This window comes from Aureobasidium pullulans, assembly GCF_000721785.1.
Source record: "Aureobasidium pullulans EXF-150 unplaced genomic scaffold scaffold_3, whole genome shotgun sequence".
In the NCBI taxonomy this organism is placed as follows: domain Eukaryota; kingdom Fungi; phylum Ascomycota; class Dothideomycetes; order Dothideales; family Saccotheciaceae; genus Aureobasidium; species Aureobasidium pullulans.
Genome location: NW_021941023.1, coordinates 517495 through 532433, shown reverse-complemented (window position 1 = coordinate 532433; position 14939 = coordinate 517495). Strand labels below are relative to the sequence as shown.

Here is a 14939-nt window from a genome sequence, read left to right as displayed (position 1 = left end):
ACATCTTCATGGAGTTTGTTCTTTCAATCTTCTCGAGGCAACCCTGTCTTGATCTCTCATCCGGCAACCACTTGCCAGGCTTCACAGACCGCCTTGCACCGCCCAAGCTACTTCTATTATGATTCCGGTCACGAGGAAGAGAAGTCAACATTGTGAATGTGTTTGAAAGCAAATCGTTCGTACTGGTCATATCATGTATTCCTTTTCCCACTCATCTAGCAAAGAAATCCCAGTACCTCAAAGCGAACCCCTCTCAGCAGAACGCCAGCAAAGCAAACTAAAGTTACAAAATCGTTGTGGGTATAGGCGTCAATATCTTCTTGCTTTTGCTTTCTTTACATCTTCTTGCCAGCCTCCTCCATCATGCGGCCGTACTTCTTCAGGCGGATGGCGTTGACGGAGATGAAGCCGGTGGTGTCCTCAGGACGGAAGTCACCGATGACGTCCATGGAGGACTCGTCCATGTCGTAGAGCTTCTCGGTGTCGGACCAGCGGCCGAGGACGCTGAAGGAGCCCTTGTAGACACGGCAGCGGACGGCACCGTTGACGCTGTCTTGCGAGGCGGCAACGCATTGGAGGAGGAACTTGCACTCGGGGGAGAAGTAGAGACCGTTGTACAGGATCTGTGGATTTCATATTAGTCGTGGTCTTGGGTTGAAGGAGAAGAATGCGAGGAAGCATACCTTGGCGTAGTTGAAGGTCAAGAACTGATCACGGAGAGCGCGAACCTCACGGTCCATGGTGAGACCCTCGAGATCGATGTGAGCGGCGCGCAGGCAGGTAAGACCGGGGGTCTCGTAGCAGCCACGAGACTTGAGACCGATGAAGCGGTTCTCGACAATGTCGATACGGCCAACACCGTGCTTGCGGGCAATGGCGTTGACAGCAAGGAAGAGCTCGGTGGCATCGGTGACAGTCTTGCCGCCGGGAAGCTCAGCCTTGACGGGCAGACCCTTCTCGAAGTGAAGGACAAAGTCCTCGGGCTGCTCGGGAGCCTTGGTGGGGTCGACGGTCAACTTCCACATGTCCTCGGGGGGAGTGACGTTGGGGTCCTCGAGGATACCGGCCTCGTAACTGCAGTGGGCCAAGTTCTCGTCCATGCTCCAGGGCTTGCTCTTTGTGCTGGTGACAGGGATGCCGGACTGCTCGGCGTAGTCGAGGAGATCCTGGCGACCCTTGAAGCGGTTGTAGAAGACGGGGTCGCGCCATGGGGCAATGACCTCGATGGTGGGCTGCAGGGCGTAGAAGGCCAACTCGAAGCGGACCTGGTCGTTGCCCTTACCGGTGCAGCCGTGAGAGACGGCGAAACAGCCCTCCTTCTGGGCGACGGCAATCTGGGCGCGGGCAATGACGGGACGGGCAAGCGAAGTACCTGATAGCTGGTCAGTTCCTGCTCTCGGGGTGGTCAATTGGCGCAGCATTCACATACCCAAAAGGTAGACGTTCTCGTAGATGGCATTGCACTGGACAGCGGGCCAGCAGAGCTCCTCGACGAACTCCTTGCGGAGATCCTCAATGTAGCACTTCTCGGCACCAATCTTGAGGGCCTTCTCGCGGGCAGCATCAAAGTCCTCCTCCTGGCCAACATCGGCCATGAAGCAGATGACGCCGTAGCCCTGGTCCAGCAGGTACTTGAGGATACATGAGGTATCAAGACCGCCAGAGTAGGCGAGACAGACCTGCAATCGCGAGTCAATTCAATGCCAAAGATAAGGTGGAATGCGCAAATGCTCACCTTTTGCTTGACCATTTTGATAGATGTGATGGGATGTGGGTTGGAGAAAGTGTATAGAGGAAGGAAGGAAGAATTGATTCAGAAGACACAGTTATAAGAGGAACGGGTGAGTGTTGGTGAGTCAATGGGTAGAAAAAAAGAGAGCTCCACGTCGGCGCGCCAGCTAGTCAGCTATCGCAGCGCTGATCACTGCTCCCTGTTTGACTTTTGGTTGCTGTGACTGTTTGCTGGCACTAATCGCTCGCCAGCTCCGTCACCGGCGCGATTTCATGAGCTATTTCCCCGACCCTCTCCGCGCTTGGCATCTTAAAGCCGTCGAAACCCACGAGTCAACCGATTCTCAACCTCACCCGGAGCCCTCACAATCCTCACCAACAACAAGCCGTTGCCCTAAAGAGACGACGACTGCATGTGGCTTGCTTGCTCTGCTTCCCCGAGCCCAATCCACGCGGTGTTTCGGGTTGCACTTGAGGAAGACATCAACATTAACAATTTTTTTATCATTGTGTCCCGTTACTGTCCTGTATATGTGGATGGTTGATAGGTAGCTAATATGTCTGGTTCAATTCTCCCGCATGGTCTTTCGTAAACAGCAAGTGCATTCCAGCCCGTAAATAGGGACATACTGTAATTACATCTTTCCTTCGATTGAGTACTTGTAACAGCGACTCCTCAGAACTTGTACTTGGAGCCTGACGCCTCGATCTGCGAGCCACGTTCAATGTCGTGGTCAGAAGGCGGGTTTTGGTCGAAGCTGTATTTAATACCGCCACGCTCGAGATCGGATGCAGCGTCGTAACTCGACTGCGACCCGTGAGAGCTGTTGCTTGGTCGGCGCTTCTTTTGCAGCTTGCGGCTTTGGCGCCTCTCGTTGCTGTCGAAACTTGCTGATCGTGCACGCGCGTGATGGTTTGCTACATTGTGTGCCGATTCCTTGGCTGCAGCCTCTGCTTCTAGAGTTCCTGGCTTGAGCACTGCAAATCCTGAGTTAACCTCGCGCAAAACAGTAGGGTCTGGGCGTGTGTAGGAGTTGCTCGAGCCACGGCGGGATTTTGGTTCCGAGGTAGAAGTCTTCGGCTCAGGGAACTCGATTTCTGGGTACTTCTCGGAGACAGGAGTTGTAAAGGGATTGAAGGTGTTGTTGGAGCTGGATGAGCCTGGCGGTGGGGGCGTTTGTGAGCGCGGTAGAGAGAAGTTGTGTACCTCGCTCGAGGCCAGGGGAGAGGAAGTCCAGTCGGCCGATGTGCCAGTGCGGCGACTTCTAGGTACCAGACGTCCTGTCTCAGCCACTTGAGACATGCGGTGTGTTTGAAGTGCATCATCGAAGGCAGGGTTGCCACTTGAGTGGACTGGGGGAGGGCGTGCGAAGTCGAGATATGAAGCTGGCAACTCATTGCTTCCACTGCTACCACCTCGAGATGAACCGGAGGATGAGCTATGGTGGCTTACAATTCTTGCAGGATCTGCATTGTCTTGTCAGTACAGGCTGCTTATGTGTCTTGAGGTAAGCAACTCACCAGCAGGCATCCCAGTGGGCACTCTAGTTTCCAGGGTATGCGCGTTACGGAAGTGTTTGGAGCTGCTGCCCTCATATCTCTGGTATGAGTGTGGAGGGTAACGACGAGAAGCCGAAGCAACAGGTTCTGGAGAGGAAGGAGGCTGACTTCCAATGCTGCCGCCAGAGATTGAACGATCCATGGATAATGTTTGGCTTGGCTCTCTCGATGAAGAAGCCATTGAACCATTGTTCGTGAGGGTCATTGCAACGTCAGTCATTGAACCCTGTCGGCTTTGCTGAGGAATTGGCTTGTAAGCAGACAAGGAGCTTGATGAAGGCTCGCGTATACTCCCAGCTGGCGTGTTGTTGCGAGAGATCCAAACTCCGTCAACCTCGATGCCGCTTTCTATGGCACGGATACCGAAGGGCACACTTGGACCATCGTCCATAAGACGTCTCTTTTGCACCATCACCTCCTTGGTTGGCTTTTGCTTTTGCTTCTTCGGGCCCTTGCGCATGCTCAAGCTGCGGATGATGCTCTTTTCCCGATTGATTGGCTGAGGGCCGGCCTTTTCGTACTGGCGGAGTTTGCGATGTGTGTACCACAACTTAAGACAGCCAGCAAGAATTGTTAGGACCTGTGATCTTTGTGAGTGGTTGTTGAGGTCAGCTACGGACGACAATGTACATACAATGAGGCAAGCAAGGACCTGTCACATGTTAGTCGAGACTCAGAAGCAATTCCTGAAGCACATACAAAGGTCATCTTTTCCCATAGCGCCCAGTCGACAAAGAAAACTTTTCCCATCTTGAGGTTGTTTATCGAGTTTTGACACAGAATAGATAGAGAAGCGAGAGTGGTGGAGAGAGAAGAAGAAGAAGAAGGAAATCTTAGGGATTATTAGGCGAGCGAATGTCGTGAATAGTTATTCAGGTGGAGTGTTGGTATTGTCGTTCAATCTGATAGGAAGGTGCGAAAATGTTTAGGATGGCGACTTCTTCTTTGGTGAAATCCAGTCCTTTAGGGTTGCGGCCGGCCACAAATAGAAAAAGAAAGAGGAAAATAAGATCAGGTTAACGAAAGACGGCGGTGAATTAGTTGATAGGTGCAAAGGCACGTCACTCCACGGCTACACACAGCAGGGTCAGGGCCTGCTTTTAAAGGCAAGGAAAGAAGGATGCGTCCAGAGAGCCAGTCGGAGGGAAGAGAGGAGACACTCCTCATCATTATAGATGCTGCCGCTACTCTTCGCGTGCCGCTTACCTGGGAGAAGTCGATCCGTCTCTACTAAGAATAGAGAGGAAAAATCAATAGAGCCAAGAAGCCATACGGCCCATACCTTACACTGGAGGTTTCCATGCGGCGCCTGTGCGAGGATGCACGTTTCTCTGGGTCGCTGCGACCGACCCGTAGTCGTGCATGTGGTTGCATCTGAGCAGGCGCTTCGGAGAGTCGTAGCAAATGGATGGAAGCACAAGCTCGTCACCGCCTGCTCGGATCGACCCTTTGTTCTCACATTTTCGCCAGCGCAGGCGAGATTGGTCTCTAGAGTTCCCCTCTCTACAAGATACCTTGCAGAGTGAGTTACTCGTAGCTCGCGAGACATACGGTTGAAGATGCTTTGCAACAGACGTGAAACGTCGGATCGTGAAGGTTCTTGGTAAACCCGTTTGTCCCGCGTTTGAGAACGACGGCACAGACGCGATCGATGCGCCATGAAGAGGCCATTGCCCGGCCGGAATCACAGTTCGAAGACCAAATAGCAAAAACGTGCGCCTCGGACGCAAATGCTGGGTCCCTCGACAGGGCATGAAGCACGGCATGAAGGAGAAAAGGTTGCTGGATTCAGTTCGCGGAGGATTGACGCGAGCTTGCACAGACCCTGACGTGTACATACCCGCAGTATGATCTCCATATCAAGAATGCAATTGTTCTGTTATTGGGACAAGCGAGGACAGAACACGGCAGGTCACATGCATGGATGAAGAAGAAGGGAAGACTTCGACACATCTGGACGCTACCAAAGGTTCAGTTTAATGAGATGATACCCCAAGTGCAATGCAGGTATTGTGTGATGTTCGTGACTTCGTATTTCGTTCTCGGTCTGCATATACCAAGGCTACCTCTGGGAATAATACCAAGACAGTCAGACAATGTTGTGACCGCAGCCTTTCTGTCTTTTCCCGGGTGTCGTGGCATTAAAATCCTCTGGCTCTTGCTCGTTCACGTGGTCTCCTTTGGCAGTCTGACTGTTCAGCAACCATGCGGAGGTTCAGGGCGCGTTACCCTAGGGCGTCATGAACGGAAGAGCTAAGGAAGAGTATCCTAACCCTGATGGAGGGAGATCTTTCGTACATGCTCAGCCTCGGTTCTAACTTCGCTGCTTCACTGTCGACAAACGTTCAAGCACAGACCCTAAGAAGACCCCTCCCTAGTCAGAAGACTCACTTCGAGCCGACCCCTCACTTCTGGGCCGGGGTACTCATGCCTGACCATTCATGTACCTGGCATTATGTAGATTCGCGATTTTCTCGATTACTCGCCCTATCACATCGTCGTTTGAGATGGCTGCTTCATGTTCAACAAGACTATTCTGGCGACAACAACCAAGATTTATCAACCATCGTCTCTTCCATACGACGCGCAGACGAGATGTAGTCAAGCCGTTCTTACTGGCTGATATCGGCGAGGGAACTCGAGAATGCCAGATCATTCAGTGGTTTGTGCAGCCAGGTGCTCGCGTGGAGCAATTTGACAAACTCTGCGAAGTACAGTCGGACAAGACAGCATCAGACGTAGGGTATCGGATGACTTCCTGTCGATCATTCTAGCTAACTTGTAATAGATCACGTCGCCATTTGATGGTGTTATCAAAAAGTTATACTATGAGGCAGATGATATGGCTCTTGTCGGAAAGGTAACATCGCGTAAGAAACTCACTTGCATATACTTGCGCTGACTTTCGTGTTGCCCCTGCTGGACATTGACATACAAAGCGACATATCACCTGAAGATGAGGCACTGATAGAAAGTTCTGGCAGCGAAAAGTCAGAAGTTCCACAGAAGGAAGCACCGCAACACCAAACTACACAACAAGAGCCTCAAAGCGCGGAGAGGGAGGAAGTCCAAGGCCCTCTCGGAAAGATACGGCATCACGACAAGGGACTAGCGACACCCGCTGTGCGACACCTCATCAAGGAACTAAATGTCAAAGTCGAGGACATTGACGGAAGTGGCAAAGACGGCAGAGTGCTGAAAGAGGACGTCCATCGCCATGTCTCGCAAGGCTCTCAGAAGCCCGTCCAACAGGAGATTGCGAAGGACCAAAAGAAGCCCTTGACGCCAGTCCAGACAGCCATGTTCAAGACCATGACCCGATCACTCACGATACCACATTTCTTGTACTCAAGTACAGTTGACACTGGCAGCCTTAATAGGTTCCGTGTCAAGATCAACAGCACGCGAGAGGCAGGGAATAAACTGACACCGTTGCCTTTCATCCTGAAAGCAATCTCGATGGCAATGGGCCGTCATCCGCTGCTAAACGCCTGGTTGGACACGTCAGATCCTAAGAAGCCCGAGCTGAGCTACAAGGCATCGCATGACTTCGGAATTGCTGTAGACACCCCTTCAGGCTTGCTGGTTCCCGTCGTCAGGAATGTCGAATCACAAAGTGTGGCTTCTATTGCGGAGCAGATCAAGGTTGTGTCAAGCAAAGCACGTGAAGGCAAGCTGGGGCCGAAAGACCTCCAAGGACCGACATTCTCAGTCTCGAATATCGGTTCGATCGGTGGAGGAGTAGTGGCGCCAATCATCGTCGAGCCTCAGGTGGCCATCGTGGGAGTTGGAAGGGCCAAGGTAGTGCCCGGCTTTGATGAGCAAGGAAATGTGGTCAAGAAAGAAGAGATGGTGCTGAGCTGGAGCGCAGATCATCGGGTGGTGGATGGAGCCGAATGCGCCAGATGTGCCGAGAGAGTCAACTGGTATCTGCAGAACATGGAAGCGTGGGTGTTGGAGATGAAATAGAGAGAAGAAAAAGTATAGCCAAACCCCGTCAACAGCGTTGATTTGACGTGTGGCGGTGCCATGTGCTTTTTATAGCGTTTACAGGGTTTCGGAAGAGGCTGCCGGTAGCTTTTGTGGCTTCGCGGGCAAGACGAAACGAGTTTTGGGAAGGGGGACGCGCATGTGGATAGTGTTGCGTACCTCGTTCTTGGTGCTCGTATCTTTGCTATCAAAATATTGTTGTTCTCCCAACTCCGACCTCTACACTCGTGTCGCAACCGCCAGACCTATTGTTTAACCCCTGTCGACACACTCGCTTAATCACCCACGTACCTGAAAACAGCACACTCCGTATACACTCAGCAATTGCCCGCGAAGGCCGTTGGGACACAAACCTAAAGCACAAGAAAGAGTCGGACACGTAAGAACGGGACAATCAATGCAGAAGGAGCAGTCGTCGATACTGCGCTGAGGCAATGGCCGACGAATCGCCCACTATCAACAGTCGGAGACACCGTCGCAACCAGTCGACTCCACAAACCTCGATCCCACTGCAGGACCTGGGCCCCGCTCAACATGCTCCGATCAACCAGGAACCCCCTTCGCCGTCTGCCCAGGCTTCGCATCGCCGGACGTTGAGCGACCGCGGACGTAGCTTGTTTCGGCGCAACAGAGACTCTCTTCTATCACGTAGCCCGGGTAGAAACCCACCACCTCCTAATACGCGCGCTTACTCGCCAATCTCCGAGGACCCTCCCAGTCCGCCGCAAATCGATCGAAACTTGTCGCCGCTTGCCTATGTCACCTCGCCTACTGGCCATCGGACAAGAGTAGAAGAGGATCATGATGAAGATGAGCGTACACCACTATCTCCACAGGAAGGGAGCAATTTCCAGCAGGCTATGGGCTTTGCCGGTCTCAGTATAGGCGCTCCTGCACGCCCTTCGTTGAACTCGGGCCATGGCCGATTAGGCAGTGTGCCTAGTCTTCGCACAGTCGACACATCACCATACGATGAGGAGCCCGACGATCCAACCGGCTTCTTCCCACACGAGGACGACATGGACACGGTGCCATTGACAGACATCAGTCGTCTCGATGCCCACTCGCCGCAGCGCAATGATCGTGGCAGCTTCCAGAGCATCCGTTTCTTGTCGCCTTCCGTCTCACACACGAACAACGCAGATGTCGAATCTGGAAATCTGACTCCTTCAGGTCGCTGGAGCCGCTCTCCTGATGGCCACAGTCGTTCTCCTGCCGATAGTCGTCGCTCTCTGTCACCAATGGGCGATTCTCCCTTCCATCGCGCGAGTGACATGATGCGGAAGATGTCAATGCGTGTGGTCAATTTGAGTAACGAGCCTGAGGTTGCAGAACGCATGATAAGACGCAAGTCATCTGTAGGCCGTTCACCTGGCATTCCCGAAGCTCCTGACTTTGCCGGAGATGGTGCTCCACGTTCACCTGTCAGTGAGAAGATGCCTTCGCCAATGCTTCGTCCGTCCGATCGACTTGAATCGCATGCTCAAGAGCAAAATCCGTTTCGTGGAAAGTCCCTGGGCATCTTTCCACCAAACAGCAAACTGCGTCTCAAGCTGGCCGACTTCTTACTCCACCCTGTTACTGAGCCTTTCATTCTCGTGCTCATTGTTTTTCAGACAATCTTGCTTGCTGTTGAGGCTCGCAACAATGTGAATGACGAACCACGATCTAAGCGCTTTGGAACTACTTGGATTGACATTGCACTGCTCGTCCTCTTCGTCATATACACTATCGAGATCATGATTCGTGTCATTGTTTCTGGATTCGTTGTCAACCCCATCGAGTACAGTACCATCGACCGCAAGGTTGGTCTGCGAACGGCCGTCATGAGAAAGGCCAACGACATGTTCGCCCTGCATCGGAAACCTTCTGTCAGAAACTTGAATCCTCTTCCGCCGTTGACCCCTGGCCCTCAACCCGGTATTTTGAGGAGTTTTACTACAAACACCATGATGGAAGTTCCTGGCGGTTCTAAACAAGCTCAACTACAACGATTGGCGTTTCGAGCTTTCCTGCGACATTCTTTCAACCGACTTGACTTTCTTGCGGTCTGCTCCTTTTGGATCAGCTTCATCATTGGCATCTTTGGTGTGGAATCACAAAAGCACGTCTTTGTCTTCCGTATGCTGAGCTGCCTTCGAATCGTGCGTCTTCTGGGTATCACCAGCGGCACTCTTGTCATTCTGCGAAGTCTGAAAAAGGCTGCACCGACTCTGTTGAACGTCGCCTTCTTGACTGGTTTCTTTTGGCTGTTGTTCGCAATTATAGGAGTTCAAAGCTTCAAGTCTAGTCTTCGACGTACGTGTGTATGGACCAACCCTAGCGATCCTACAGAGACTTTTACGAACGAAATGCAGTTCTGTGGTGGATATCTTCTATCCAACGGCAGCTCAAGACCGTGGATTCATGCAGATGGTTCGCCTGGTGCGAGCGATGCCAAAGGCTTCTTCTGTCCTATCAACTCAGTCTGCATCGAAGGCGACAATCCCTACAACGGAACTGTCAGTTACGACAACATCTTCCAATCGCTCGAAATGGTGTTTGTTGTCATGTCTTCCAACACGTTCTCCGATCAACTCTACTACCTCGCTGACAGCGATTACTTATCTGCCGGCTTATTCTTCGCTGCTGGCATCATCATCTTCCCCTTGTGGCTTGTCAATTTGCTTATTGCTGTCATCACATCGTCATTCCAGGTCATCCGAGACGAAAGCAAAGCCAGTGCTTTTACTGCTCAAGAGCAAGTCAAGCACCTTGAAGCTGAAGAGGGGAGCGATGGGTTTAAACAGAAGTCTAGCACGCTGAAACAGTTTGTCGGCAACACTCGATGGATTTGGATTGCTGTTATCACGTATGGATTGATAGTTCAATGCCTGCGTAGCGCATACATGAGCCCGAGCCGTGCTGCTTTTCTTAGTAAGTTGACCGTGTCTCGTTTTTCTAATGTACACTGACCAGACCACAGGCTCTTCTGAGCTGGGAGTCACGATCGCTCTTGACTGCGAAATTATTCTTCGATTCGTAGCGGACTGGCGTCATTTCCACAAAAGCAAACGCAATCTTGTCGACCTTGGATTGGCTATCATAACTACAGTCGTCCAGATCCCAGTCATCAAGCACTCCGGACAACCCTATGCTTGGTTGACGGTCTTCCAAATTATTCGAATCTATCGAGTTGTTCTCGCAGTCGAAATGACTCGGACATTGATTGTAAGGTCCACTTATCATGTAGATCCTACCGGCTAACGTTTCTCGCAGCTCACTGTGTTGGGTGACTTCACCGGTTTCGCCAATCTGATCATGTTTGTGATGCTCCTCTGCTTCCTTGCTGCGATCTTTGCCACACAAATTTTCCGTGGTCAGATTCCTCAAGAGAACGACGACGGCGATGCGATTCGAGTTCCATTCTTCGACATATACAATGCCTTCTTGGGCATGTATCAGATATTCTCCAGCGAGAATTGGACAGATATAATGTACGATGTCACATCATACAACGTTCTGTACAACAATGGCTGGATCGGCGCAGCGTTCTGTATTATGTGGTTCATTCTAGCAAACTGTAAGTTTAACTGTGCGAAAATCAGTGGCTTGTAGAAGTTTGCTAACTTTTCAAGTCATTGTCTTGAACATGTTCATTGCTGTCATCCAAGAGAATTTCGACGTTTCCGAGGACGAAAAGCGTCTGCAGCAGGTCAAGGCATTCCTTGCGAAGAGGCAAGTCAACGCATCGTCTGGCAGTCAAGGAACATTATCATTGTCGACGATATTCAAGTTTGGTCAAGTCCGCCGACAGGATCCTTTAGACTATGGCTCTGCACAGACAGAAATGCTTCTCAAAGATGCGGTTGTCCGAGACTTCCTTGACGACCACGAGATTGATCCGGAAGCGAGTCCACCAGATACTTCCGATGGCATTCCGACCAATGGAGCACCCGTCAAGTCCGGTACTTTGGCTCAACGTTGGGAACAACTGCTCAATCGTCTCTTCAACCGCGAGCCCAATCCCTTCTACTCGAACGTGGAGCTCCAGAAGGCTCACGAAGAAGTGGACACTCGACAGATGGTTAAAGAGGTCGTCGCAGCCAATGAGAGAGTCAAGAGAGCTCAGCGCGAATACCTGAGGAAGTATCCGAACTACAACGTGTCACTCTTCATCTTCAGGATCAACAACCCTATCAGGAGATGGTGCCAAAGGATCGTAGGTCCAGGTCGTGGTGGTGATCGCATAGAAGGCGTCGCACCTTCTCGGCCTATCTGGTATGCCTTCTCGGCGTTCATTTACGCAGCTATTGTTGCCATGGTCCTACTTGCCTGTGTCACTACTCCATTGTACCAAAAGCAATATTTTACGACTCATGGCTTCAAAGCCACGAATTGGTTCGTCTTCAGCGACATGGGTTTTGCAGCTCTATTCACCATCGAGTCTGTCATTCGAGTCATTGCAGATGGGTTCTATTGGACGCCCAACGCTTACTACCGCAGCTCTTGGGGCATTATTGATGGCATCGTCTTGGTCACGTTGTGGACTGACATCCTCACCACCATCTATAATCCAGGCGGTGGTTCAAGAGCTGTGGGTGCTTTCAAGGCGCTGAGAGCTTTGAGACTGCTCAACGTCAGTGACAACGCTAGAGATACCTTCCACTCTGTTATCGTCATGGGTGGTTGGAAAGTCGTCTCGGCAGCCTTTGTGTCGATGAGTTTACTCGTCCCATTCGCCATTTACGGCTTGAATATCTTCAATGGCAGGTTCATGGAATGTAACGATGGTAACGGAATCACAAACCTCACTGACTGCACTGGCGAATACCTCAGTCAACCTTTCGACTGGGATGTGCTTGCGCCACGTCAGGTTGCCAACCCATGGTATGACTTCGATAACTTCGGATCATCCCTGTTCATTCTTTTCCAGATCGTCTCTCAGGAAGGCTGGATTGATGTCATGTGGAGCGGACAATCTATCACCGGTGTCTTCACCCAGCCTGATGCTTTTGCATCCCAAGGAAACGCCGTCTTCTTCGTTGCTTTCAACTTGCTCGGTGCTGTGTTCGTCTTGACGCTTTTCGTTAGTGTCTTCATGCGTAACTACACGGAACAAACTGGAGTGGCTTTCCTGACTACCGAGCAACGATCATGGCTCGAATTGAGGAAGCTTCTGCGTCAAATTTCGCCATCCAAGAGGCCCTCCTCTAAGGAAGTGAGGGAGACTTGGAAAGAGTGGTGCTACCGAAGAGCAGTCACCAAGAATGGTAGATGGCAGCGCAGCGTTACTGCTGTGCTCGTTTTCCACCTACTGTTGTTGTGTCTCGAATGGTACCCTGACAACAACCGTTGGGACAGAGCTCGAGATTACATTTTCTTGGTATTGACGTTCTTCTACATTGTCAACATCATCATCCGTATCATCGGTCTTTCCTGGACTCGTTTCCGGAAAAGTGCTTGGGACGTGTACTCGATCTTCTCGGTCTCTGGAACATTCGTCACCCTGATACTGCTTCTGACCAATTTCAAGAACAGAGACTATGTCCAGGTGCACAAACTGTTCCTTGTCTCAATTGCATTGCTCCTCATCCCGAGAAACAACCAGCTTGACCAACTCTTCAAGACCGCAGCCGCCAGTCTTACCTCAATCGCCAATCTTCTAGCGACATGGTTTGTCCTCTTCTTGGTATTCGCCATTGCCTTCACGCAGACTTTCGGTTTAACTAGGTTCGGCGAAGGCGAAACGGACAACCAAAACTTCCGTACAGTGCCCAAAGCCTTGGTTATGCTATTCCGCATGAGTTCTGGAGAAGGCTGGAACGAGGTCATGATGGATTTCACCACGGTCACTCCGCCTTATTGTACAATCGGTGAACACTACTACGATGGAGACTGTGGCAGTGATGGATGGGCTATGGCTTTGTTCATCTCCTGGAACATCCTCAGCATGTACGTCTTCATGAATCTGTTCATCTCGTTGATCTATGAGAGTTTCTCGTACGTCTATCAACGAAGTAGCGGATTGTCCGTCATCAGCAGAGAAGAGATTCGCCGGTTCAAGCAGGCTTGGGCAGAGTTTGATCCAAGTGGCTCAGGATACATTTCCAAGGAGAAATTCCCGCGCTTGCTAGGTGAACTCTCTGGTGTGTTTGAGATGCGCATCTACGATGGCGATTTTACCGTCAGCAACATCATCGCAGACTGCACCTCTCATCCGCATCGTGCTCATCCTCTCGGGTTAGACGGTCCGAAGGATAGTCCCCAGATCGACCTTGATAAACTCAACGAACGTCTGTCCGAGATCCCGATCGTCGAAATTCAACGACGCAGAAGACGCATGAATATCTTCTACGAAGAAGTTCTCGTCTCTGCAGATCCTGACCGTGGTGTAGAATTCAACTCTCTTTTGATGATTCTGGCTCATTACAAGGTCATCAATGATAACAAGAGTCTGCGACTGGAGGAGTTCTTGCGACGCCGTGCCCGCCTGCAACGTGTTGAGGAAGCTGTACGTCGCAATGTAGTCGTTGGTTTCTTCGATACACTGTACTGGGCTCGACGTTTCAGAAAGTCTCTGGAAGCGAAGAAGAATGCACGCATGACTATGGTGCCTCAGCTTGATGTTCCTGAAATTTTCATCCAGGACGACAGCGAAGACGTTACTAACGCCGGCCGCAAAACTCCTTCGGCACCTTCCACGCCTATTGATCATCAGACTCCCAGCTGGACTACTGGAAGCGACAACGGAACTCCATCGTTCAACATTGGCCCCTCAGCGACTCGCCCTATGTTGCGCAATCGCAGCGACTCCATTCAGGTCTCACCATCTGCTTCACCAACACGTTCACGGGCAGTCTCGCACTCGTCACCGTCCGAAATGCGCGACATTCCTGAAGATTGGCACTTTGCAGAAGCTTTGATTGAGGGACACAACCGGTCTAGGTCACCCTCACCCTCACCACAGCATCTCGACCCCGATGCCACATCAGACGCCTATGGTGGGTTGGGCGTCGGTGCAGGCCCCCGAAGTCGCGCTCAAACATTGTCGTCAGCAGCTCCAGAGCCTCGCTCAAGAGCAGGTACTTTGTCAGTCGCCGGCGCACCTGCTGCCGGTGGTCGTTCGCGTGCTGGCAGCTCTGTCAACGCTCAAAACGTCCTTGATGTCCTGGATACATCAGCATGGGGCGAGAGTATTAGGCGTAGTTTTACCACTCGCGGATCGACTGTTGGGCCGCGCGGCTCTGCTTCGAGGGACGCAAGTGCAGAACCCATGCCACCAATTCCTGACACAAGACCCTCAAGTTCGTCACAGGCGGAAGGTAATGGGTATGACCATCCCCATGAGCGATAGTCGACTCGTTCAACGTAGATAGATACGCGCGTTCTGATTGCAACTTTCTCCCTTCATGATTGCATAGCGAAGGCGTTTTCTGTTTCTTCCTATATGATTTGCATAGAAAGGCTACACGGCCTCATGATAAATATAAATTACTATTGCCTATTACTCACTATTTGCCTGTTCACTCCTACTTGATCATGTGCTGTGCTTAACAACACTGCCTCGAAAGTGTAACATCGAAGCACGTCGGCTAAGTATACGTATTGCTATCTAGAGATGCTGGCAGTTTCCTTGTCTTGTTTGCAGTAGCTTCCACCGTACAGCCAGATTGAGG

General features: G+C 51.4%; 6 protein-coding genes across 6 annotated transcripts; 3 read left to right on the top strand and 3 right to left on the bottom strand.

Annotated features, from left to right (window-relative positions):
• Positions 1-207: 207 nt before the first annotated feature.
• Positions 208-1788, bottom strand: M438DRAFT_290249 (argininosuccinate synthase). The gene is made up of 4 exons (XM_029901707.1): positions 1736-1788; positions 1430-1679; positions 684-1372; positions 208-623 (listed from the first exon to the last, which is right to left on the bottom strand). Exons 1-4 carry the CDS (start codon positions 1748-1750, stop codon positions 336-338), a joined length of 1242 nt encoding a protein of 413 aa, XP_029763757.1. The 5' UTR covers positions 1751-1788; the 3' UTR covers positions 208-335.
• A 619-nt stretch (positions 1789-2407) lies between these two features.
• Positions 2408-4041, bottom strand: M438DRAFT_266530 (uncharacterized protein; the record flags this gene model as incomplete). The annotated part of the gene is made up of 4 exons (XM_029900116.1): positions 2408-3198; positions 3253-3871; positions 3926-3943; positions 3991-4041. 4 exons carry the CDS (start codon positions 4039-4041, stop codon positions 2408-2410), a joined length of 1479 nt encoding a protein of 492 aa, XP_029763756.1.
• A 54-nt stretch (positions 4042-4095) lies between these two features.
• Positions 4096-5127, bottom strand: M438DRAFT_127634 (uncharacterized protein). Its single transcript, XM_029898802.1, has 2 exons — positions 4498-5127; positions 4096-4363 (listed from the first exon to the last, which is right to left on the bottom strand). The coding sequence occupies exon 1, from the start codon at positions 5055-5057 to the stop codon at positions 4575-4577; it is 483 nt and encodes a 160-aa protein (XP_029763755.1). The 5' UTR covers positions 5058-5127; the 3' UTR covers positions 4096-4363; positions 4498-4574.
• Positions 5128-5167: 40 nt separating this feature from the next.
• M438DRAFT_127585 (uncharacterized protein) lies at positions 5168-5678 on the top strand. The gene has a single exon (XM_029898800.1). The coding sequence runs from the start codon at positions 5216-5218 to the stop codon at positions 5546-5548; it is 333 nt and encodes a 110-aa protein (XP_029763754.1). The 5' UTR covers positions 5168-5215; the 3' UTR covers positions 5549-5678.
• M438DRAFT_127596 (CoA-dependent acyltransferase) lies at positions 5641-7488 on the top strand. Its single transcript, XM_029898801.1, has 3 exons — positions 5641-6029; positions 6080-6151; positions 6205-7488. The coding sequence occupies exons 1-3, from the start codon at positions 5733-5735 to the stop codon at positions 7258-7260; spliced, it is 1425 nt and encodes a 474-aa protein (XP_029763753.1). The 5' UTR covers positions 5641-5732; the 3' UTR covers positions 7261-7488.
• Positions 7489-7715: 227 nt separating this feature from the next.
• Positions 7716-14617, top strand: M438DRAFT_332068 (uncharacterized protein; the record flags this gene model as incomplete). The annotated part of the gene is made up of 4 exons (XM_029903459.1): positions 7716-10197; positions 10247-10491; positions 10540-10843; positions 10899-14617. 4 exons carry the CDS (start codon positions 7716-7718, stop codon positions 14615-14617), a joined length of 6750 nt encoding a protein of 2249 aa, XP_029763752.1.
• Between the last annotated feature and the right edge of the window lie 322 nt (positions 14618-14939).

Coding starts and splice junctions, on each gene's coding strand:
- M438DRAFT_290249 (XM_029901707.1), bottom strand. Junction 1,373..1,429: donor CGAGAACGTCTACCTTTTGG/GTATGTGAATGC, acceptor ACCAGCTATCAG/GTACTTCGCTTGCCCGTCCC. Junction 624..683: donor TGACCTTCAACTACGCCAAG/GTATGCTTCCTC, acceptor TGAAATCCACAG/ATCCTGTACAACGGTCTCTA.
- M438DRAFT_127634 (XM_029898802.1), bottom strand. CDS start 5,057: ATGCCGTGCTTCATGCCCTGTCGAGGGACCCAGCATTTGCGTCCGAGG.
- M438DRAFT_127585 (XM_029898800.1), top strand. CDS start 5,216: ATGAAGAAGAAGGGAAGACTTCGACACATCTGGACGCTACCAAAGGTT.
- M438DRAFT_127596 (XM_029898801.1), top strand. CDS start 5,733: ATGTACCTGGCATTATGTAGATTCGCGATTTTCTCGATTACTCGCCCT. Junction 6,030..6,079: donor CGGACAAGACAGCATCAGAC/GTAGGGTATCGG, acceptor AACTTGTAATAG/ATCACGTCGCCATTTGATGG. Junction 6,152..6,204: donor ATATGGCTCTTGTCGGAAAG/GTAACATCGCGT, acceptor ACTTTCGTGTTG/CCCCTGCTGGACATTGACAT.